The 24,941-nt window shown below is 41.2% G+C and overlaps 1 protein-coding gene across 4 annotated transcripts in view; it reads left to right on the top strand.

Moving 5' to 3' along the window:
* The window catches only part of sema5a (sema domain, seven thrombospondin repeats (type 1 and type 1-like), transmembrane domain (TM) and short cytoplasmic domain, (semaphorin) 5A), a 428,747-nt gene that overhangs the window by 264,791 nt on the left and 139,015 nt on the right, over window positions 1-24,941 (top strand). For all 4 annotated transcript variants that reach the window (XR_009809834.1, XR_009809833.1, XR_009809835.1 and 1 more), the window contains exon 9: window positions 3,734-3,869. Coding sequence is in view for 1 of the 4 variants with exons in the window: in XM_061922050.1 (XP_061778034.1) it covers window positions 3,734-3,869 (136 nt within the window). In the remaining 3 variants the exon portion in view is untranslated. The remainder of the gene's footprint in view (window positions 1-3,733; window positions 3,870-24,941) is intronic.

Raw genomic sequence — 24,941 nt, 5'->3', positions numbered from 1 at the left:
ATGCAAATGGAAGAACAAAGGTTACTCAAATAGTGATAGGTAAGTGTTGTTGGGTTTTTTTTAGTAACCAGCAAGCACAGTACAGTACAAATAGTAGAACAACTGTGTTTTTATTACTTTGTATTTGATAGGTACGTCCCGTCGGAAATTAGACTTTTTTATTTATATGTATAATAAAATAAATATATATAGCTAGAATTCACTGAAAGTCAGGTATTTCATATATATATATACATATATATATATATATATGAAATACCCCTCCCCTCTTAACCACGCCCCCCACCCCAACCACGCCTCCTTCATTTTTGTTCTCAAAATTCTACACACAATACACCGTAATAACAATGTCACATGTTTTTTGTTTTAGTTTTGCAAATCTATTAAAAAAGATGGTTACACTTTAGTATGGGGAACATATTCACTATTAATTAGTTGCGTATTGACATGCGAATTAGTAACATATTGGCTCTTAATTAGTCGTAATTAAGTACTTATTAATGCCTTATTCCGCATGGCCGTAAGCCATTAACTAAGTCTTCCCTCAATAACCTCAGAATTATTGCTTATTACTAACCCTAACTCCAACCCTTATATGTTCCCCTAGCGTCCAAATAACTCTAAATTAAGTATTTGTCACTTTGAATATGTTACCCATACTAAAGTGTTACCAAAAATACATAAATAAATACACGTACATAATAAGTATTCACAGCCTTTGCTCAATACTTTGTTAATGCACTTTTGACAGCAAAAAAATAAGAATAGATGGTCCTAAATCTAGATGATGTGATTATAAACCGGTTTCCCTCTTGCATGTGAACACTCCCACCCATCCAGCACTATGTCCACTGTGTCAGTTTTAGCAACATGAGAACTGAGAAGCACAGTAGACGATGCATTCCATTATCAGCAAGCCCGGAATATTTACATGTTTATGTCTTAGGTTCATCAATAATGTGTTTTATCAAGCATTCCAAACTAGTGGTGTAATCAGGCCTTTTCATGGCAGCTAAAGGCTCCCTAAAATATTCTTAAAACTGTCTAAATTATTTAGTATTTTATGATTATTCTTTTTTTTAGTTTTTGTTTATATTTTTAAGTAATGCAGACACTTTTAATATACAGTAACTAGAATGAGAGTTTTAAAACCGGTCATGTACTATTTACTTGATGAATATACCAAGTATCCCTTTAGTGTAAAATAGAGATTAGCTGATTCACGTAGGATTAGCATTAGTGTATAAAAATACGTCATTATTGATGTCATTATTGTACTGCAGGGTTAAATAAATTAATGGGTTGTACTTGTATAGCGCTTTTCTACCTTCAAGGTACTCAAAGCGCTTTGACACTACTTCCACATTTACCCATTCACACACACATTCACACACTGATAGAGGGAGCTGCCATGCAATGCGTTAACCAGCACCCATCAGGAGCAAGGATGAAGTGTCTTGCTCAGGACACAACAGACGTGACGAGGTTGGTACTAGGTGGGGATTGAACCAGGCACCCTCGGGTTGCGCACAGCCACTCTGCCACTGCGCCATGCCGTTGTACGGTATACCGTAATTAGTACTAATGAAGCATATTCGGTACTATACCGCCTCTAAAAAGTACCGGAGTAATGTACACAAACGCCATGGGTGGATCTACACCTGACATCAACTATAATGAAACAAAGTACAATAGTGTATCAAGTTTTAATTGATTGATTGATTGAAACTTTTATTATTAGATTGCACAGTTCAGTACATATTCTGTACAATTGACCACTAAATGGTAACACCCCAATAAGATTTTCAATTTGTTTAAGTCGGGGTCCACGTTAATCAATTCATGGTAGTCGATACTGCTATGATTATATCGATATTTTTTGGCATCACAATATCTTCTTTTGTTTTAAAAAAAAATAATATTATGTTTATAAACTCAGGAAATATGTCCCTGGACACATGAGGACTTTGAATATGACCAATGTATGATACTGTAACGACTTGGTTTTGGATTGATACCCAAATTTGTGGTGTCATCTAAAACTAATGTAAAGTATCAAACAACATAAGAAGAATAAGTGATTATTACATTTGAACAGAAGTGTAGATAGAACATGTCAAAAGAGGAAGTAAGCAGATAATAACAGTAAATTAACAAGTAAATTAATATTTTAATAATTTTGACAAAATAATAGGTAGATAAATGCAAAATATGTTACTGTATATGTCAGCAGACTAATTAGGAGCCTTTGTTTGTTTACTTACTTCTAAAAGACAAGTTGTCTTGTAAGTTCACTATTTTATTTAAGAACAAACATGCAATAAGAAACATATCTTTAATGTACCGTAAGATTTTTGTTCAAATAAAGCCAATAATGCAATTTTGTGTGGTACCCCTATTTAGAAAAGTATCGAAAAGTATCGAAAAATATCGAAATACATGTTGGTACCGAAATATTGGTTTCAGGACAACGCTTGTGTACTGTCTATAAAAACTATTGATGCTGCCATTTCAAACTTGAATGCACCAAAATGATCTGCTATGAGATGCAACTGTGAAACTTCAACATAACTGTCCGATGCTGCCACAAATAGATATAGCTTAATCTTACTTTTATTCTATCACATTATCCTGGTTACCAAATGTTGGCACTTTGTGTGACTGCATAAAAGTGAGCTTTGATGATGTTATGACGTCTGTGTCGAGTGAATAGCTAAGTGTTCCATGCTGGTTTTGCCGCTACCAGAAGGATTGATTGATTGATTGATTGATTGATTGAAACTTTTATTAGTAGATTGCACAGTACATTACATATTTGGTACAATTGAACTCTAAATGGTAACACCCCAATAAGTTTTTCAACTTGTTTAAGTCGGGGTCCACGTTAATCAATTCATGGTAGAATGGACCATTTTGCATTTTTGCAAGTTGTGTTAAACATTCCTAGTTTGGTTCACACAAGCTTATTATTAAACTTTGATAACAAAATGTATTTTATCTTAACTTTTATGATATCATATTTTATAACTGACAGATTTAAATTAAATAAATCTTCACAAAAGCCCAGGCGATGATCATGTGGCCCCCTAAGAGGTCATCACCTTAAGCGACCGCATAGATTAATCACACAAAAATAATTATTTTATTTCAGCAATCAAACTGAATTTTTGTTTTAGTGCATTTGTGTTTTTTATTTACAGTGGTGTTGCAGTTTCCGCACACTCCACTTTGTATTAATTTCTCACATCCTCGCTAAAAGGTATTTATGTCCAAATATCCCCTTAGTGTTAAAAAAAAAAAACTGGTCTTTTTAAAACATTCAAAACATTCCGCCTGCAGGCACTGACTTTAATGAACAGCCACATCAGATTATAATTCCCTTCCAGAATGAATACTATCTATCTTTACTTTCCCCGTGACTGGACGACTCTTGGACGTGTTTAAAGTGACAGTTTGAAGAGCTAAGGCTGTTGATCAGGCAAGCCAAACAGCTTAATTGTGTCCCGTTGCTGAATTTATGAGGCAATAATGGCCGACATGTCCACCTACACCTCCTGTGTGTGTTTTATGTGTGTTGTTGTCTTGCAGCAATGCTAAATACATAAGTAAAGACTTGAAGCAGTAATAAAGTTTCGAGCTGTGATGGTCCTGGAGTGGTTTAATATTTGCTTTTGTTTATCTCTCATCCATCATCCTCTCTCCTGTCTTGTCTTTTCTTCTTCCTGACTTTCAGAAACAGCATTGCTGCTTCTGCTGTGTGTGCCTTCAATCTCAGTGCCGTATCGCAGGTCTTCAACGGACCCTTCAAGTACCAGGAGAACTCTCGCTCAGCCTGGCTGCCCTATCCCAACCCCAACCCCGACTTTCAGGTAAAAAACATTGGCACAAAGATTACAACTTTATTGACGTCAAAGTGTATACAAGCAGGCATGTGAATTTTCCATCTAAAGCCGGAATTCCGTCATTTTTAATCTTGGGGGAGAAAAATTGTCAACCAATCAACAACGGCGTAATATAATATTACGCCGTAGTTGATTGGTGAATATGTTCCTTGTGACTAATCAGGACATCTGTTATGAATGATGACGTTATTACCGCCATTTTCCAAATGTAAATGATGTCGGTTCTCAAGAGAAAGGACGCTTCAAAAGTCAAAGAAATTGATAAAAATGTCAAAAATAAGTTTTGATGGTACTGGATAGAAAGGGAAATCACTGATACTGTTGGGAAGAAGGAAGTTGGGACTTTGTTCGGCGATTTTATTCGGAAAATCGATCGTCCCGGAAAAGTTTTGTGCATGTGGTGTTATCGTAATATTGACTGTGGATCACGAGGTTTCAAGGCTTCGGAAGTACATGCGAAACGCCAAAAACATATGAGACAACTTGAAGCAAGGAAAACGAACTTTTCACTAGCTGGTACTTTTGGATGTCAACCAAAAGTGAGCAAACCTTACGGACTTCATCCTTTGTTTACATCGACAACTGCCGTAGACATCGAGAGGAAAGATCCACCCAAACAACCCACTTCAGTTGCAGACAGGGTAGCTAATAATGAGGTAAGCTAAAAAATATTTGCTTGCGAAATACGCATGTTTGTTTTAAATATTAACCAATTATTGCTTTGCGAAATAAAAAAGCCACGTAAAAAAAATATATTATGAAATTACAGAAATTCAGAGAGTCGCATTATTAATTCCAGTTAACAATTTATTTGAAATAAATTTGCATATAATACTAGAGGCATAAGTTGGCAGTGAAATCCAAAAAAGAAGCTACAAAGGCAGAGACCAAAAGGAAAATGCAGGCTGCTCAGAAATTAGCAAGGAAAGCTCATGCTAGGGCTCTCCGAGCAAGTAAATGTGTGAAGTGAAGTAATGTGGTATTACTATTCTTCTTCCTCCAAACACGACGAATTGAGTTTATATCAAAAAGTTCTATTTTGGTTTCATCTGACCACATGACATTCTCCCAATCCTCTGCTGTATCATCCATGTATCCATTTTGGTATAAACTCAACTCGTCGTGTTTGGAAGAAGAAGCATACTGAGTTGCATCCCAGGAACACCACACCTACTGTGAAGCATGGGGGTGGAAACATCATGCTTTGGGGCTGTTTTTTTGCTAAGGGGAGAGGACGATTGATCTGTGTCAAGGAAAGAATGAATGGGGCCATGTATCGTGAGATTTTGAGCCAAAACCTCCTTCCATCAGTGAGAGCATTGAATGGTTGACCAAATACTTATTTTCCACCATCATTTACAAATACATTCTTTAAAATTCCTATAATGTGAATTCCTGGACTTTGTTTTCACATTCTGTCTCACAGTTGAAGTGTACCTATGAAATTACAGACCTCTGTCATCATTTTGAGTGGGAGAACTTGCACAATCGGTGGCTGACTAAATACTTTTTTGCCCCGCTGTATATATACAAAGGGACAAGCGGTAGAAAATGGTGGATATATATATATATATATATATATATATATATATATATATATATATATATATTATATATTTATTTATTTATAAATATATATATATATATATATATATATATATATTTATTTATATATATATATATATATATATATATATATATGTATATATATATATATACAGATGTAGCTTACCACCACCAGGTGTGAATGAATGATGGGTTCCCACTTCTCTGTGAGCGCTTTGAGTATATAACAATTGAAAAGCGGGATATAAATCTAATCCATTATTATTATTATTATTAATGTTGTCTGTCTATCTGTGTTGGCCCTGCGATGAGGGGTGATTTGTCCAGGTTGTAGTCCGCCTTCCGCCCGATTGTATCTGAGATAGGTACCGGCGCCCCTCGCGACCCCAAAGAGAATAAGCGGTAGAAAATGGATGGATGGATGGATATTTATATAGTCCGGCCCTCGGCCAAATCTTTAGAGCCCAATGCAGCCCCCTAGTCAAAAAATTTGGGGTCCCCTGCTTTAGGCCTTCCAATGGCCTGCAGAGGATCTGGACCATTTGACCTTGGGATTAAGCCACATTTTTTAGAGTGTGAAGTGAGGTGAATTATATTTATATAGCGCTTTTTCTCCAGTGATTGCAAGTCATTTCCATTTAGAAACCCATTATTTAAGCTAAATTTACATTTGTGTGTGACACTGGGAGCAAGATGGAGGAAGTTTTCCTCATGTTTCTGTATGGCTGCTCTGCCATCTGAGCCATGTGGTAAAAGGACTGAGTGAAAACCCAGGGACATGACAAACATATTTGAGCTAACTTGGTTTTTTTTTAAAGAAAAGTAAATGTGTTTTTATTAAGGAAAATAAAATTGAAGCATAGTGTACAGCAGAGGTGTCCAAGGTGCGGCTCGGGGGCCATTTGCAGCCTGCAGCTAACTTTTCAACGGCCCGCGGCACATTATAAAAATATTGTTACAAAAAACTCCAATAAAAAACAGGAAAAAAATAAAATAGGTGAAATGTTACAATAAAAGTTTTAAACTCTCACTGCTCAAAAACTAACGAATCAAAATCAACGTTATGAATTATTGACGTATTCAATCACTTCACATAAAATATTACACTTTTAAATATTTTCTGGAGGAAATATTGCATATTTCGTGTTTTTACCATAAAAACAGGGTTTTCCCTGACAAAAAGGGCATTAAAAAAACAAACAAAACCATTAAAAAAAATCATAAAAACTAACTAATCAACTGATAGATCTGAAATTGATCTAGCGATTTAAATGTTCAAATGAAAATAATTTATGACTTACTCTTTAACACTTTTATTGTTGTGATCCGCTGCCCGGATCATATTCTGCTCATGTTTTCCGTTCACTTGTGTTCTCAGCACCTGTTCAGTTTGTGTGTCTCAGTTGCCATGACGGCAGATTACAGTCACCTGCCTCTGGTTAATGTTCGGGACGTGCACCTGTTGCCCGGGCACTAATCAGAGGGCTATTTAGTTTACGCCCTGGCCTCACTCGGCCTGTTGGTCTTGTTTGCTCCCGTGCAACAAGCTAGGCTCTTGGTTACGCTCACAGTCTGCATTTTGATACTAGCATCTTTTGGCAACCCTTTTGTTTTCCGTGCCGTGGGCACCGCGCAGCATATTTTGTTCTGCAACTACAATAAATAATTTATTCTCACCTGCAAGCCGCTTCCTGACATCCCTCTGCATCTTGAAAAGATGACCTCCGGCATCACAATGCCACGCTAGTGTAACAGAAGACCAACAGCAAATAGTCTTTTCAAAGAGGGCGTGGAGGATTCCGGCTATGGGACGTGGCCGGTCTTAAAGGTGATGGAGAGAGAGACTCTCCTGTATTCCCCTTTGGAGCGCGAAGACCTTTAGTGGGGGCCTAATGGTTCGTTGGTCCAAATAGACTCCATCTGGAATCTGGGGATGTCCGCTCACAGCCAGCCGAACATGTCAGCGAAAGCGTAAGTCACCCAAGAAGACTTCGGCTTGCGGCAAAGACGCACCAATCCCACAACTTTTCCCTCCGGAGCCCAGCCAGCTACAAGCAGCCCAGGATTCTCTTCAGATAGTTGGTAATTATAATGACCACGTTTTCAAAGATTTCTCCGGCTGGTCTGTCAATCACTGGGACTGCAGCTATGACGTCATCTCGGCGCCCCTAATGACACGCCCCCTAATGACAAGCCCCCGTCCACTTTTGATGACGTCATAGACAAAGAAATGTTTTTACATTCTGTTAATTCTTACTGTCAGCCACTTCCTAATGACTTTAATTTGACAATTAAAGGCCTACTGAAACCCACTACTACCGACCACGCAGTCTGATAGTTTATTTATCAATGATGAAATATTAACATTGCAACACATGCCAATGCGGCCTTTTTAGTTTACTAAATTGCAATTATAAATTTCCCGGGACTTTTTCCTTGAAAACGTCGCGTAATGATGAGGTGTATGCTTGACGTCACGGGCTGTTATGAATATGAGCGCTGCACACACACACAGCTAAAAGTCGTCTGCTTTAACAGCATAATTACACAGTATTTTGGAGATCTGTGTTGCTGAATCTTTTGAAATTTGTTCAATTAATATTGGAGAAGTCAAAGTAGAAGGACGAAGTTGGGAAGCTTTAGCCTTTAGCCACACAAACACACGGTGATTCCTTGTTTAAAATTCACGGAGGTGAAACTTTAGTATGGATCACAGCGAACATGGATCCCAACCTAATGTCAACCAGCAGGTTTCGGTGAGAACATTGTGGTTAAAAAGTCGCCTCTTACCAAATATCAGCTGAGCTTGCGCCATCCATAAAGCTGCCGTCGACTTCCCTGAGACACTGGCGTCAATGCCCGGCCGTGGACGTACACTTACGACTATCAGGTGCTGTTAAACTCACTAAAACACTAGCAACACAATAGAAAGATAAGGGATTTCCCAGAATTATCCTAGTAAATGTCACTAAAAACATATGAATCTGTCCCAGTGCAACGCAATTGCACTCGCGTTTTAAAAATTTTTTTTTTTTTTTTTTTCTAGTCCGTCGCTATCAATCTCCTCAAACACAAATCTTTCATCCTCGCTCAAATTAATGGGGAAATGGTCGTTTTCTCGGTCTGAATAGTTGTTTTTGTTGGAGGCTCCCATTAAAAACAATGTGAATATGTGAGGACCCCCCACACTTGCGACGTCATCGTCTGCGACTTCCGGTAAAGGCAGGGCTTTTCTCTTAGCACCGAAAGATGCAAACTTTATCGTGGATGTTCTCTACTAAATCCTTTCAGCAAAAATATGGCAATATCGCGAAATGATCAAGTATGACACATAGAATGGACCTGCTATCCCCGTTTAAATAAGAAAATCTCATTTCAATAGGCCTTTAAACGCTATCAGGACATTTTTGTTAATTCTAGGTCTAGTCGGTCCCAGTCACCTTCTGACTTTCAAACTCAGCCCCGAATTACTTTGGCTCCAGCCCCTATGGATCAAGCTCCGCCCACTCCTATGTTTTCTCCCTCCTGGTCTTCACTACAGTCCACTACTGGGGTGGCTCAGTTCCCACCAGCCGAACTGCCACGCCCTGCAAAGCCTTCTCTGCCTGCTGTTCCTCCAAGCCCGTCTCCGCCTCCTCTGTCCGCCGTGCCACGTGCTGCTCAGCCTTCTCCACTTCCTTTTCCAGCTGAGTCAGCTTCCGGGACAATCTTTGAAAAGTACAGTCCTGCTTGGGTGGATGAGTGGTACGGGAAGGTACTAATTGAACTAAAACTTGAGGAACAATCCCAAGCGGCAGAGGACACGCTGCCTGCTATTGGGGAGCATAATAGACATTTTCAACAATCAAAAGGGGAGGAGCCTACCCCCCTCCTCACCTACTCCCACCCACTCCTAAAGACTGTTCCAGACTGCACAGAACGCATCTGGGATCCGCTTCTTGAGGGGAGAGCTAGTGCTGGGGGTTTTGCTAGTGAGAGGGCACAGCTTCTCCCAGCCAGGCAGCAACCTCTGGCCCGGCCACCGCCACCAGTCTTTCGGCCTGCCTGGCCGCAACTTCCGGCCCGTCCGCCACCACCGGTCTTTCGGCCCGCTAAGCCGCAATCCCCGGCCCGGCCACCAACACCATGTGACCTGGGGAATAATCCACTTTTTTTAAAGGGGGTAATTTGTTACGGTAGTAGGACTGAGTGAAAACCCATGGATTGTTACGGAACTTGGAGAGTGGATCCCAAGGATGCAGAGACGTAGAATGATATAGTAAATTCTTCCTTTATTTAGGTGGAAGTGGAACGTAGCCAGAATAAACAAAAAGCGATGGTGGAAATACAAAACACACCATGAATAAATAACTATATCAAACAATCAAAATTAGAACAGAAAACGCTAGACGAAGCTAGGATATAAAATAAGCAAACCTGAGAGGAGCACAAAAACAGACTTGAAAGACTGTAGGTTTGTAGGATGCCAAGACACGTGTGAGAGTACTTGCAGTGGATACAAAGTTCCGGCCCAGACAGGCCGTCAGCACCCAGACTAAATAGCCCACCTAATCAGCTTTCAGGTGTGCATGATTGCCCAGCGTCAGCTGCACTCCAGACTGTGGGCGAGAGTGAGAGTAAAACCTGATGTGCAAAACAACACAGAAAAAACATGAAAAATACAGTTTACCACAGTACCCCTCCCCTCAACGGACGCCACCTGGCGGCCTACCTGGCTTGTCTGGAAATCGAATATAAAAATCCTTAATCAAATCTTTATCTAAAATAAGAGACTTTGAAACCCATGACCGTTCCTCTGGACCGTACCCCTCCCAGTCTACCAGGTATTGGAAACCTCTACCTCTTCTTTTCACATCCAAGATTGTGTTAACTGTGAAAGCTGGGTGACCCTCGATCAACCTGGGTGGAGGGGGTGGTACCTCGGGAGGACTGAGCGGGCTGGATGAGACAGGCTTGATGCGGGAAACGTGAAACACTGGATGGCACTTGAGAGACCTTGGGAGGCGGAGCTTGACTGCAACACGATTAATAATCTTGACGATTTGATATGGTCCAACGAACCTGGGAGCCAGTTTCCTAGAGTCGGTGGCAAGTGGTAAGTCCCGAGATGATAGCCAGACCTCCTGTCCCAGCTGGTAGTTTGGGGCTGGAGTGCGATGTCGGTTGGCTAAAAGTTGGTTCCTGGCTGATGTCTTCTGTAGTGCTGCCCTGGTGTTGCGCCAAGCCTGGTGAGCTCGACGCAGGTGTGCCGTAACGGATGGAACGTCGGCCTTAGACTGGTTAGAAGGAAAAAGAGGTGGTTGGAAACCGTAGGTGACGTGGAATGGCGACAAGCCTGTGGCAGAACTGATGAGGGAATTGTGAGCGTATTCGATCCATGGAAGGGTCTCAGACCAAGTTGAGGGTTGTTGATGACAAGTACACCGAATTGCCGCCTCCAGGTCTTGGTTGGTCCGTTCAGTCTGACCATTGCTCTGTGGGTGGTAGCCGGAGGATAGGCTAGGAGAGGCCCCCAGTGATTCGCAGAATGCCTTCCAGACGGCCGAGGAAAACTGTGGCCCTCTGTCAGATACCACATCAGAGGGGATGCCGTGCAGCCGGAAAGCATGAAGTACTAATAGTTGGGCTGTTTCGAGGGCTGAGGGTAGTTTGGGGAGACCCACAAAATGGGCCATCTTTGAGAACCGGTCCACAATGGTCAAAATGGTGTCGTTACCTTCAGAGGGAGGCAGTCCTGTGACAAAGTCCACAGCAATGTGAGACCATGGGCGGGAAGGGATGGGTAATGGATGTAATAGTCCTGCCGGGGCCTGGTGGGATGCTTTGTTCCGGGCGCAGATCCGACATGCTGCCACAAAAGCCTTAGTGTCCGCCAAAATGGATGGCCACCAAAAGCGCTGGGAGAGGACGAAGCCAGTGCGACGAATACCTGGGTGGCAAGCAATCTTGGACCCATGTGCCCAATCCAGAACGCTGGGGCGGAGCCGAGGAACCACAAATAGCCGACCTTGTGGACAGCTCCGAGGTGATGTGTCCGACCTTAGGGCCTCTAGGACTTGCTGCTCGATGTTCCACTGAAGTCCCCCGATGATGTGTCTTTGTGGGATGATAGGTTGAGGTGAGGAGTTCTCAGATGACGAAGAGTATAGACGGGACAAGGCGTCAGGTTTCCCATTCTGAGAACCAGGTCGGAAAGTGATGACAAAATTAAAACGGTTCAGGAATAGCGACCACCTGGCTTGGCGTGGGTTCAGTCTTTGTGCGGTCCTTAAGTAGGCCAAGTTCTTGTGGTCCGTGTAGATCATGAATGGAAGCTCCGCCCCCTCCAGCCAGTGTCTCCACTCTTGAAGAGCCAGGATGACTGCCAAAAGCTCCCTGTTGCCAATGTCATAGTTCCTCTCAGCAGGGGATAGGCGACGAGAAAAGAAAGCACAGGGATGCAACTTCTGGTCGAGGACGGATTGCTGGGAGAGTACGGCCCCTACACCTGAATCAGAAGCGTCTACTTCAACAAAAAACTGGAGAGAACGGTCAGGGTAACAGAGAACAGGAGCCGAGGTAAACAATCCCTTTAACCTCAAGAACGCGGAATTGGCTTCGGGTGTCCACTCAAATGGGACCTTAGTAGACGTAAGCCTCGTAAGTGGGTCCGCGACGCGACTAAAGTTTCGAATAAATCGCCGATAAAAATTTGAAAATCCTAAAAATCTCTGAAGATGCTTCCTGGACACCGGAATGGGCCAGTCTACAACTGCACTTATTTTAGAGGGATCAGGTTTGAGTCTACCCTCCTCAATGATAAACCCTAGGAAGGGAATGGAGGAAGAGTGGAACTCGCATTTTTCCGCTTTGACGAACAATTTATTCTCAAGTAATCTTTGAAGAACCAACCGCACCTGCTGCACATGTTCGTCAAAAGTAGATGAATAAATTAATATATCGTCCAGGTAAACGAAAAGAAACTGACCTGTCATGTCCCGAAAAATGTCATTAATAAGACCCTGAAACACGCCGGGAGCATTAGTGAGTCCAAAAGGCATGACAAGATACTCAAAATGTCCGAGTGGAGTGTTGAATGCGGTCTTCCATTCATCCCCCTCTCGGATGCGAACGAGATGGTAAGCGTTACGGAGATCGAGTTTAGTAAAAAATCTAGCAGTCTGTAAGGGAGTAAAGGCCGAATCAAGAAGTGGAAGAGGGTATTTATTCTTGATTGTAATCTGATTAAGGGCGCGGTAGTCAATACACGGCCGTAGGGACTTATCCTTCTTTTCGACAAAAAAAAACCCCGCGGCAACAGGTGAGGTCGAAGGACGAATGAGACCCGCGGCAATAGACGTATTGATGTACTCCTCCAACGCTTTACGTTCAGTGTTCGATACTTGGTATAAGCGGGTTGATGGTAACGCCGCACCGGCTAGCAAATCGATGCCACAATCGTATGGTCGGTGGGGAGGAAGTGAAAATGCACTATCCTTGCTAAACACCGCTCTCAAGTCATGATAGTTCTTAGGCACGTTTGTCAGGTCTATGTTCTCTATGATAGCGATAGGTGGCGGTGTGTGAGAACCTGTGGCAGAACGGAGGCAATGTGTGTGGCAAGTAACACTCCAATTAATAATAGCAGCACGAGACCAGTCTATGTGCGGATTGTGTTTCTGTAGCCAGGTTATTCCCAAAATGACGGGCGCGGACCGTGAAGGCACAATATAAAAAATGATTTTTTCACTATGATTACCAGACAAGTGCAAGTTGAGTGGGTGGGTCTGGTGGGTAATACTGGCTAACAGGCGCCCATCGAGAGAATACACCTCTTTGGGTTCATGCAATTTTATAACAGGAATCAAATGACGTTTCATAAATTCAAAGTCCAAAAAATTGTCATCTGCCCCAGAGTCAATAAGAGCAGAAATGTCTATTTGTTGGTTAGACCAATACAAAGTACCTTTTAGTTGCATTCTGCCTGCGGCCAATGGAGGAGAACGGCGACCTCTGGTGGACGTTTCATCGGGTGATTGCGTGCGCAATCGTGGCCGTGTGGTAGGATGAGGTAGTACCTTGCAGCGGGAGATTTGATGACCAGGATCCCCGCAGTATAGGCAGAAATGAAGCCGAAGACGGCGCTCCCTTTCGGCGGTGGAGAGTCGGCGACCACCCAATTGCATCGGTTCGTCTCTCTGCCACGGGGGGAAGGTGTCTTCGGGGATGAATTGCTCCGTCTTGTAGACGTTTGGTCTGGCAGACGCTGAGTGGCTGTTAGGCAGGGCTTGTCTCCCTCGTCGGTCCCTTCTCTCTTCCCGTAGGCGGAAGTCGATCTGCACAGCCAGCTCGATGAGAGAGTCCAAGTCCGTCGGCAGTGACATCGGGATTAATAAATGCCGAATTTCGTCCGCAAGCCCCATGAAGAAAGCGTCTAACAGCGCCGAAGGACCCCAGTCACAATCGGCGGCCAAGGTTCGGAACTCGATCGCGTACTCCGCGACCCGTCGTGACCCCTGCTGCAGCCGGAAGAGGGATCTCGCTGCTTCTCTGCCTGGGAGCCGTTGTTGGAATATTTGTTTCAAAGTTTTGGAGAAGCTTGCATATGAGGAAATGGTGGTGGTCTGACGGTTCCACTCAGCAGTAGCCCAGGTGCCTGCCCGGCCAGACAGGTGAGTGATGACAAAAGCAACTTTAGCTCGCTCAGAAGTGAAAGCGGAAGAGTTAAGCTCAAAGTGTAGTTCGCATTGTGTCAGGAAGTGTCTTACGTCATCCCCATCTCCGGAAAAACGTTCAGGACGGGATAGCCGCATATTGGTGGTTGTAGCGGGTGGCATGGGCTGAGCGGGTGCCGGGTCTTGTCCAGTGGTCGAAGTGGGAACGATGGCGGCTAGTAGTTCGTTCATACGCTCCAACATGGCGTCTTGCCGCTCCGACAGACTCTGTAGGCCCCGGCCCAGGTGGTCTAGCTGGTCCCCCTGCTGACTGATGCGTTGGGCCTGGCCTTGAAAAACCCTTTTCCAGGGATCGGTCTCTGCGGGTTCCATATATTTGGCCGGAACTTTTCTGTTACGGAACTTGGAGAGTGGATCCCAAGGATGCAGAGACGTAGAATGATATAGTAAATTCTTCCTTTATTTAGGTGGAAGTGGAACGTAGCCAGAATAAACAAAAAGCGATGGTGGAAATACAAAACACACCATGAATAAATAACTATATCAAACAATCAAAATTAGAACAGAAAACGCTAGACGAAGCTAGGATATAAAATAAGCAAACCTGAGAGGAGCACAAAAACAGACTTGAAAGACTGTAGGTTTGTAGGATGCCAAGACACGTGTGAGAGTACTTGCAGTGGATACAAAGTTCCGGCCCAGACAGGCCGTCAGCACCCAGACTAAATAGCCCACCTAATCAGCTTTCAGGTGTGCATGATTGCCCAGCGTCAGCTGCACTCCAGACTGTGGGCGAGAGTGAGAGTAAAACCTGATGTGCAAAACAACACAGAAAAAACATGAAAAATACAGTTTACCACATGGATGTTACTAAAGTGTGACTTTTAGCTAACTTTTTTGTGTTTTAAGAAAAATAACCATAGTATAATGTAAGTTAATTGTGAAAAAAAAGTTAAATTTTTAAAAGATTTTAACGTTTTTTACAGTCTAATTTTAGGAACCGGCAACAGTCAACCGATGCAATTTTTACGAAAAATTTAGTTTTATAGATCTGATAGTGCACATTTTAAACTGCTAAAAATGTATGATGTAACATCTCAGACAGCTTTTTCTGTATGATAAAAAATTAAAATTTGAGTAACAGTAATGAATAATCCACTTTTTTCAGATGGGTTGATTTGTTACAGTAACAGGACTGACTGAAAACCCATGGACGTGACTAAAGTGTGACTTTTAGCTGACTTGTTTGTGTTTTAAGAAAAATAACCAAAGTATAATGTAAGTTAATTGTGAAAAAAAAGGTAAAATTTTAAAAGATTGTAAGTTTTTTTACAGTCCAATTTTAAGAACCGGCGACAGTCAACCAATGCAATTTTTACGAGAAATTTAGTTTTATAGATCTGATAATGCACATTTTAAACTACTTAAAATGTGTAATGTAACATCTCAGACAGCTTTTTTTCTGTGTGATAAAAAATACTCATTTAAGTAACAGTAATGAATAGTACAGGAGTGAGTTTTTAGCAAATACATGAAACATAGCCACATGGAATCAGTTGACAATGAGCGCATGACTGATTCAACAACAGCAAACAAAAAAATTATGTAGGTAACAGTACTGACTAGGGCTGTGAATCTTTGGGTGTCCCACGATTCGATTAAATATCGATTCTTGGGGTCACGATTCAATAATATATCGATTTTTTCGATTAGATTCGATTCTCGATTCAAAAACTATTTATTTCCTGATTCAAAACAATTCTGTATTCATTCAATACATAGGATTTCAGCAGGATCTACCCCAGTCTGCTGACATGCTAGCAGAGTAGTAGATTTAAAAAAAAAAAGCTTTCATAATTGTAAAGGACAATGTTTTATCAACTGATTCCAATAATGTAAATTTGTTTGAACTATTAAACGAACCAGAAATATGACTTATTTTATCTTCTTGAAAACATTGGACACAGTGTGTTGTCAAGCTTATGAGATGCGATGCAAGTGTAAGCCACTGTGACATTATTGTTCTTTTATTTTTATTTTTATAAATGTCTAATGATAATGTCTAATGATAAAGGGGGGCAACCCCCCCTAGAGAGGGGGGGTTGCCCACATCTGAGGTCCTCTCCAAGGTTTCTCATAGTCAGCATTGTCACTGGCGTCCCACTGGATGTGAATTCTCTCTGCCCACTGGGTGTGAGTTTTCCTTGCCCTTTTGTGGGTTCTTCCGAGGATGTTGTAGTCGTAATGATTTGTGCAGTCCTTTGAGACATTTGTGATTTGGGGCTATATAAATAAACATTGATTGATTGATAATGTCAATGAGGGATTTTTAATCACTGCTATGCTGAAATTATAACTAATATTGATACTGTTCTTGATATTAATTTTTGTTTCAATACTTTTGGTTTGTTGTGTGTCGTGTTTGTGTCCTCTCAATTGTGAATTGTGAATTATATTTATATAGCGCTTTTCTCTAGTGACTCAAAGCGCTTTACATAGTGAAACCCAATATCTAAGTTACATTTGAACCAGCGTGGGTGGCACTGGGAGCAGGTGGGCAAAGTGCCTTGCCCAAGGACACAACGGCAGTGACTAGAATGGCGGAAGCTGGAATTGAACCTGCAACCCTCAAGTTGCTGGCACGGCCACTCTACCAACCGAGCTATGCCGCCCCTGCTCTGTTTATTGCAGTTCTGAGTGTTGCTGGGTCAGGTTTGGTTTTGGAATTTGATCGCGTTGTTATGGTATTGCTGTGTAGTGGTTTGTTCGATTGATTAAAAAAATAAATAAATAGAAAATTCAAAATAAAAAAAAATAAAAAAATCGATTTTTTAAAACATAGAATTGATTCTGAATCGCACAACATAAACGATTCGATTCGTATTCGAATCAATTTTTTCCCACACCCCTAGTATTGACTGAACTTACTTTTGGCCTTCCAATGGCCTGTAGAGCTTCTGTGACCTGGGGAATAATCCACATTTTTAAAAGGGGGTAATGTGTTACAGTAACAGGGCTGAGTGAAAACCAATGGACATGACTAAAATGTGACTTTTAGTTAACATGTTTTTTTTTTTAAGGAAAATAACCTAAATCATAGTGTAGTCAAATATGTAAGGAAAATATTTCAATATTTTTACGGTCTAATTTTAGGAAGGGGGTACGGTAATCAGTCTAATATATCTGATATTGTGTCAGGCTTGGGCTGTGGATGTTAGTGCTTCCTCGATGCAAGGATGATGTGGGACGAGTCAGGCATGAATGTAAGTACATGATTTATTAAATAAACAAACACTATAATCAAAAATAATCAAACTAAGGACGCTCACAAGGAGGTATAAAACTTGGCTACAAAATATAAACAGGAAACAAACACTTGCTCGATTGGCATGAATGAACTATGAACAGACAAAACAAAACTAGCACTGTGGCATAAATACATAAACTTACTCGGCATGAAACTGTGGGCGAGGACGTGAAGGTTTGAACAGCATGGATAGGGTGCGTGCGAGTGTGAGGATCCCAGGACGAAGACAAGAAAAACTGACTTAAATAGCTGTGATGATTAGTGAAAACAGGTGAGGCTGAGAACAGGGACGTGACAGGTGAAAACTAATGAGGTTGGCATGGAAACAAACAAAACCAGGAAGTGCAAAACGTGACTGATTGTCCAAAATCAAAAACATAACATGACAAAACAAAACATGATCCATAGGTGTGACATATTGCACACATTGACCTACTTCCAATATCTGCTGGCCCATCCCGGGCAGCTTTTTCTGTACATGGTTCTTATGAAGAAGATGACTCATTTGAGCAACAGGCCTGAAAGTAAGAAGCGTGAGTTTGTAGCCCAGAATTAACAAATACATTAAATATAGCCACATATACTGTATGCTAAAAGAATGTTGACCCTAAGGGCCTGATTTACTAAAGGTTTGCGTGTACTAAAACACATGCAAACCTGATACCACACGCACAGCTGATCTAATAAACATGTGCAGAGCAGATTGCGTTTGTTAAGTGAACAAAATGAGGCATGCAATCCATTTTGTTCTCCGTCTTCATTATTTTTGCAAAATATATGCTGATCATCAAAAACCCACAGTACTGGTAAGGGGAAAGTGTGTGCGTGTGTGTGTGTGTGTGTGTGTGTGTGTGTGTGTGTGTGTGTGTGTGTGTGTGTGTGTGTGTGTGTGTGTGTGTGTGTGTGTGTGTGTGTGTGTGTGTGCGTGCGTGCGTGCGTGCGTGCGTGCGTGCGTGCGTGCGTGCGTGCGTGTGGACATTTTGGACGGGGAGAATCAAAAAATATTAGACATCATCTATTAAGCAATTTTATTTTATAATTTTGTTGCTGCTGGATGACTTGAGGGGCTGAGTAAAAAAAAATTCAACTTATACGTTTTGGTGTCTAGTGACTTTTTTTATGGTATTATGTTTTTTATTCATGAAATACAATTACTTTAATGTATCTCCTACATTGTGCATTTTATTTTTTCAAAACGTTAAAAAAGGCAGTTAGCTGGGCTCCCTGGGCATAATACAACATCATAAACATTTCAATGCAGACCGCTGGATATTTTCAAACTATTGAAATCATTCCAATGGTTAGAATCTGCATGGTTACAGTGGGGCAAAGTGGGCGGTGCTTGTTTATAGAGCAAACAAGCCATAGCGAGTTTCAGACGTTATATAGTAGGGCTGTGAATCTTTGGGTGTCCCACGATTCGATTCAATATCGATTCTTGGGGTCACGATTCGATAATATATCGATTTTTTCGATTCGATTCTCGATTCAAAAACGATATTTTTCCGATTCAAAACGATTCTGTATTCATTCAATACATAGGATTTCAGCAGGATCTACCCCAGTCTGCTGACATGCAAGCAGAGTAGTAAATTTTTTTTAAAAGCTTTTATAATTGTAAAGGACAATGTTTTATCAACTGATTGCAATAATGTAAATTTGTTTGAACTATTAAACAAACCAAAAATATGACTTATTTTATCTTTGTGAAAACATTGGACACAGTGTGTTGTCAAGCTTATGAGATGCGATGCAAGTGTAAGCCACTGTGACAGTATTGTTCTTTTTTTTATTTTTATAAACATCTAATGATAATGTCAGTGAGGGATTTTTAATCACTGCTATGCTGAAATTATAACTAATATTGATACTGTTGATAATATTCATTTTTTTTTCTTTACTTTTGGTTTGTTCTGTGTCGTGTTTGTCTCCTCTCAATTTATTGCAGTTCTGAGTGTTACTGGGTCAGGTTTGGTATTGGAATTGGATTGCATTGTTATGGTATTGCTGTGTATTGGTTTGTTGGATTGATAAGGAAAAAAAAAATCGATTTAAAAAAAAAATGAGATTCTGAATCGCACAATGTATTCGATTTGATTCGATTCGTATTCAAATCAATTTTTTCCCAGACCCCTATTATATAGCATATGTTAAAATGAAAGCAATTCATGATAGTTGTTATCAAGAAATGATCCAATTTTTGTCAGAAAATATGTGTTACAATTTTCCAAAAATAATGATCATTCTACTTATATACCCTATGAATTCAATAACCTGTAAAGGCGTATATGGGCCCAAAAATTATAAACTTTATCTATGCATTTCCTGCTGCATTCATTTGTCATGTTCGTGCCAAGCAAACTTGTTTTTACATGACATTTAATTCAACTTCTTCCTTCTGTTCATAAAGTTGCTCTACATATAACCTGAGGTGCAGTGGTGCTCTTTACATTTCCCACCATCTGTCATTGAAAATGTCTTCTGGACTTGTAATTAAGCTGTCCTTGTTCTGCACAAGCAACACCGAGGCAGTTTATCCTCTGGGCCTGACTTGGACTGATGGCACAAAGGAGGGAGCGGGGTATATTTTATTAGCAAGAGTGCTTCTTCCGGGTGGACTTTTAAAGATAGCTAATCCTCACTACTCACTCTCTACGAGGGATCGTAATACCTGATCACACACACACACCTCATCTGGTGCACACATGGCACTGTCAGCTGCACGCTCTGCAAGCATATGTACTCAAGATGTCGTACAGAAAATGCATACTCAGGAACATGAAAAGTCACTCAGTGAAATCCTATTTCCGCGTCATGTAAATAAACTAACTCAATTTTCTCTGTACGATGAAGCCTCAACACGTATTCCCCATCCTTAGCAGACTGTTGGTACACCCTAGAGAGGTGCTTCTAAAAGTTCCCATCCCCATTTCTTCTTCAAATTTCCCACAATCCAATCCTTACCACCGGGCCCACGCATACTTTAATCTACGTTTCAACAGCATCTCCATCAAGCTTGTTGCAAGATGCCAGTTATTTGCACGGGATTTATTTCCCTATCCTTTTTATACATGTAGCTGTCTATACATATACCTGCAGGCCACCTACATCCTTAAACATAAAACTACCAAGCTGTCAAAGACATCTAATGAAGTCAGATAGCAGTCGCAGACTGATAACGTGTCCCCGTAGGGCAGGGGTCGGCAACCCGCGGCTCCGGAGCCGCATGCGGCTCAGCTGCACAATCCCCGACCCCCCAGATTGTTGCGGGGAGATTCCGGAATTCAATACCTCTCCCGGACATCACCCGGAGACAACGTTCTCCAATTTTCACTCGGACTACAATATTGAGGCCGTGCTGTGATGATATTACTCTTAACGTCCTCGCGCCCGCCATTCACAGAATGCTATTTGCGTTTCAACCGGACACATGCATTTTGCTGCTTCTATTGGTACATGTATGAGATTGCAAGGCATACTGGGTGACACAGAGTACACTGACGGTTGTGATATAAACAACTTTAACACTCCTACTAATATGCGCCACATTGTGAACCCACACAAAAGAAGAATGACAAACACATTTCGGGAGAAAATCCTCACAGTAACACAACATAAACGCAACACAACAAATACCCAGAATCCTTTGCATCCATGAAAGCACTTGACTATGTTATACACCCCACGAGCACCACTGACATAATTTTGTGAAAGTCCAGTCCATAGTGGATCTAACATAATAGTGAGAGTCCAGTCCATAGTGGGGCTAGCAGGAGACCATCCCAAGCGAAAATGGGTCAGCCACGCAGAGAGGTCCCCAACGCACAGGCGAGCGGTCCAACCCGGTCCCCCTCCACAAGGGAGAGGGGGCTGAGGAGAAACGAAAAGAAACGGCGGATCAACTGGTCTACAAAGGGAGTCTATTTAAAAGCTGGAGTATTCAAATGAGTTTTGAAATGGGACTTAAATGCTTCTACTGAGGTAGCATCTCTTTTACCAGGAGGGCATTCCAGAGTACTGGAGCCCCAATAGAAAACGCTCTGCTCAGACTGCTTTTGGGCTCTGGGAATCACTAATAAGCCGGAGTACTTTGAACGCAGATTTCTTGCCGGGACATATGGTACAATACAATCAGCAAGATAGGATGGAGCTAGACCATGTAGTATTTTATACGTAAGTAGTAAAACCTTAAAGTCACATCTTAAGTGCACAGGAAGTCAGTGCAGGTGAGCCAGTACAGGCGTAATATGATCAAACTTTCTTGTTCTTGTCAAAAGTCTAGCAGAAGCATTTTGTACCAACCGTAATCGTTTAATGCTAGACATAGGGAGACCCGAAAATAATACGTTACAGTAATGGAGACAAGACGTAATGAAAGCATGAATAATGATCTCGGCGTCACTAGTGGACAAAATGGAACGCATTTTAGCGATATTACGGAGATGAAAGAAGGCCGTTTTAGTAACACTTTAATGTGTGACTCAAAGGAGAGAGTTGGGTCGAAGATAAATACCCAGATTCTTTACCGCGTCGCCTTGTGTAATTGTTTAGTTGTCAAATGTTAAGGTGATATTAAATAAATAGATGTCGGTGTCTAGCAGGACCGATAATCAGTATTTCCCTTTTCTAGGCGTTGAGTTGCAAAAAGTTAGTGGACATCCATTGTTTAATTTCATAAAGAAGCTTATTCGTTTTATTAATCATATTACATGCATATTTTTTTAAGTAATGTGTATTTACACATTTTTATTTTGTGTAATATATAATATGTTTTTTCTTTAGTTTGAAATTAATTATGCAATTATTTCCCCCTGTGAAAAAAGTAATGTCAAGGAAGAAGCCAAACAACTTCTCAATGATGTCGGAGCTTTTCTTTCTGTCACTCACACGCACACCAGTATCTGGGGGAGACACAGCCGTGACACAGAAGCGCGCTAAAAAAGTGAATATTTAATTAAGTGACTCTTAGTAACGTGGCCATTGATTGGCTCAAACTCGGCCAGCATCCAGTCCTGCCTTTACGAGTGTAGAGGTCACAATGTAGATGTTATTTCATGTCTGGAGGGCTCTTATAATGTTAAAAAAAGTATTTTTATGCTCTCGCTATGAAAATAATAGACATTTATACCATTTTACCTTTGCAGAAATCAATTTACGAAGATCATCCCCGAAGTCAAATAACCTCGACAAACGAGGGTTTACTGCAATAATGAAAACATGATTAGTCTCTAATGTTACCTTCAAAAAATATTTCTCATTCTGGAAAAAAAGTGATCATATTATATTTGGGCCAGGGTAGATTATTTGTTGTAATGTTTTGTATATACACATGAGAGGTAAGGGTATTTTTATGACAATTTTTTGTAGGTTTTATTAGTCAAGAAAAAACTACAATATTGTTTTCCTTTTAAAGACAGGATATGTGCAAGCGAAGAACACTCAACTTTTGTTTCAAATCTTTAAAGGGGAACTCCACTTTTTAGGGTATTTTGCCTATTGTTCACAATCTTTATGAAAGACATGACGATGGATGGATTTATTTTTAATGCATTGTAACTTGTAAATAAATGGAAATAGAAGTCCGCTTACAGCTTAGCCAATTTCGCCCCCCAAAAATGCCAACAGTACTCCATTTACATTTCCTGACTTGAATATTAACCAAGTATTAGTGATATTGTTATTATTAGCGCTAACACAGACTATTGTTAGCGGCGCCGTGATCACTACCCTGTGTGCACTGCAAAAAGTCAGCGTTCCAAAACAAGGGGGAAAAAATACAAAAATTTTACTTGAACTTCGCAAAATTATCTGCCAATAGAACAAGAAAATTTGGCTTGTTAAGACTTTCCAAAACAAGTAAAATTAGCTAACCTCATTCATCCAACCATGTTTTACCGCTTGTCCGGTTCGGGGTTGCGGGGGATGCTGGAGCCTATCTCAGCTCCATTCGGGCGGAAGGTGGGGTTCACCCTGGACAAGTGGCCACCTCATCACAGGGCCAACACAGATAGACAGACAACATTCACACTCACATTCACACACTAGGGACCATTTAGTGTTGCCAATCAACCTATCCCCAGGTGCATGTCTTTGGAGGTGGGAGGAAGCCGGAGTACCCGGAGGGAACCCACGCAATCACGGGGAGAACATGCAAACTCCACACCAAAAAGATCCCAAGCGCAGGATCGAACCAAGGACCTTCGTATTGTGAGGCAGATGCACTAACCGCTCCTCCACCGTGCTGCCCTAACTAACCTCAATGAACCCCAAAATTCCTTAAAATAAGTATATTATCCCTTTTATGTTGAAAAATAATTATTGTCCATTTGGCTGTCATCTGTTTTAATTATGAGACACAATTGTGTCAAAGACATGATTTTTTCATTTCATGATTGAAACAAGAAATGATTACTTTAATAAAAGTAGCTTCATACTTGTGAGTGTTGATGACACAGCTGTGCAACAGTTGATATTTTAGTTTCAAGCATATTGCCCGTCACCTCAAAAGGGGAGGGGGTGTCGCACTAATATACAACGAAAACTTTAACTTTAGTCCTAACTTAAATAATAAATATAAATCGTTTGAGGTGCTTTCTATGAAGTCTGCCACACCTCTGCCTCTGTGCCTGGCCGTTATCTACCGCCCCCCAGGGCCCTATTCGGACTTTATTAGTGAATTCTCAGAGTTTGTTGCTGATCTAGTGACGCACGCCGATAATATAATTATAATGGGGGACTTTAATATCCATATGAATACCCCATTGGACCCACCGTGTGTGGCGCTCCAGACTATAATTGATAGCTGTGGTCTTACACAAATAATAAATGAACCGACGCATCGCAGCGGCAATACGATAGACCTAGTGCTTGTCAGAGGTATCACCGTCTCCAAAGTTATGATACTCCCGTATACTAAAGTAATGTCCGATCATTACCTTATAAAATTCGAAGTTCAGACTCATGTTCGGCAAGCTAATAAGAATAATAACTGCTATAGCAGCCGCAACATTAATGCTGCCACAACGACGACTCTTGCGGACCTACTGCCCTCGGTAATGGCACCGTTCCCAAAGTATGTGGGCTCTATTGATAACCTCACTAACAACTTTAACAACGCCCTGCGCGAAACCATTGATAGTATAGCACCGCTGAAGTTAAAAAAGGCTCCAAATAGGCGTACGCCATGGTTTACTGAAGAAACTAGAGCTCAGAAATTATTATGTAGAAAGCTGGAACGCAAATGGCGCACGACTAAACTTGAGGTGCACCATCAAGCATGGAGTGATAGTTTAATAACTTATAAACGCATGCTTACCTTAGCTAAAACTAATTATTACTCAAATCTCATCCGCATTAATAAAAACGATCCAAAATTTTTGTTTAGTACTGTAGCATCGCTAACCCAACAAGGGACTCCTTCCAGTAGCTCCACCCATTCGGCAGATGACTTTATGAAGTTCTTTAATAAGAAAATTGAACTTATTAGAAAGGAGATTAAAGACAATGCGTCCC

Source organism: Nerophis ophidion, linkage group LG15, assembly GCF_033978795.1.
Source record: "Nerophis ophidion isolate RoL-2023_Sa linkage group LG15, RoL_Noph_v1.0, whole genome shotgun sequence".
Classification (NCBI taxonomy): Eukaryota; Metazoa; Chordata; class Actinopteri; order Syngnathiformes; family Syngnathidae; genus Nerophis; species Nerophis ophidion.
Note: the sequence above shows the minus strand (reverse complement) of the source record. Positions and strands in the feature narration are given on the sequence as shown.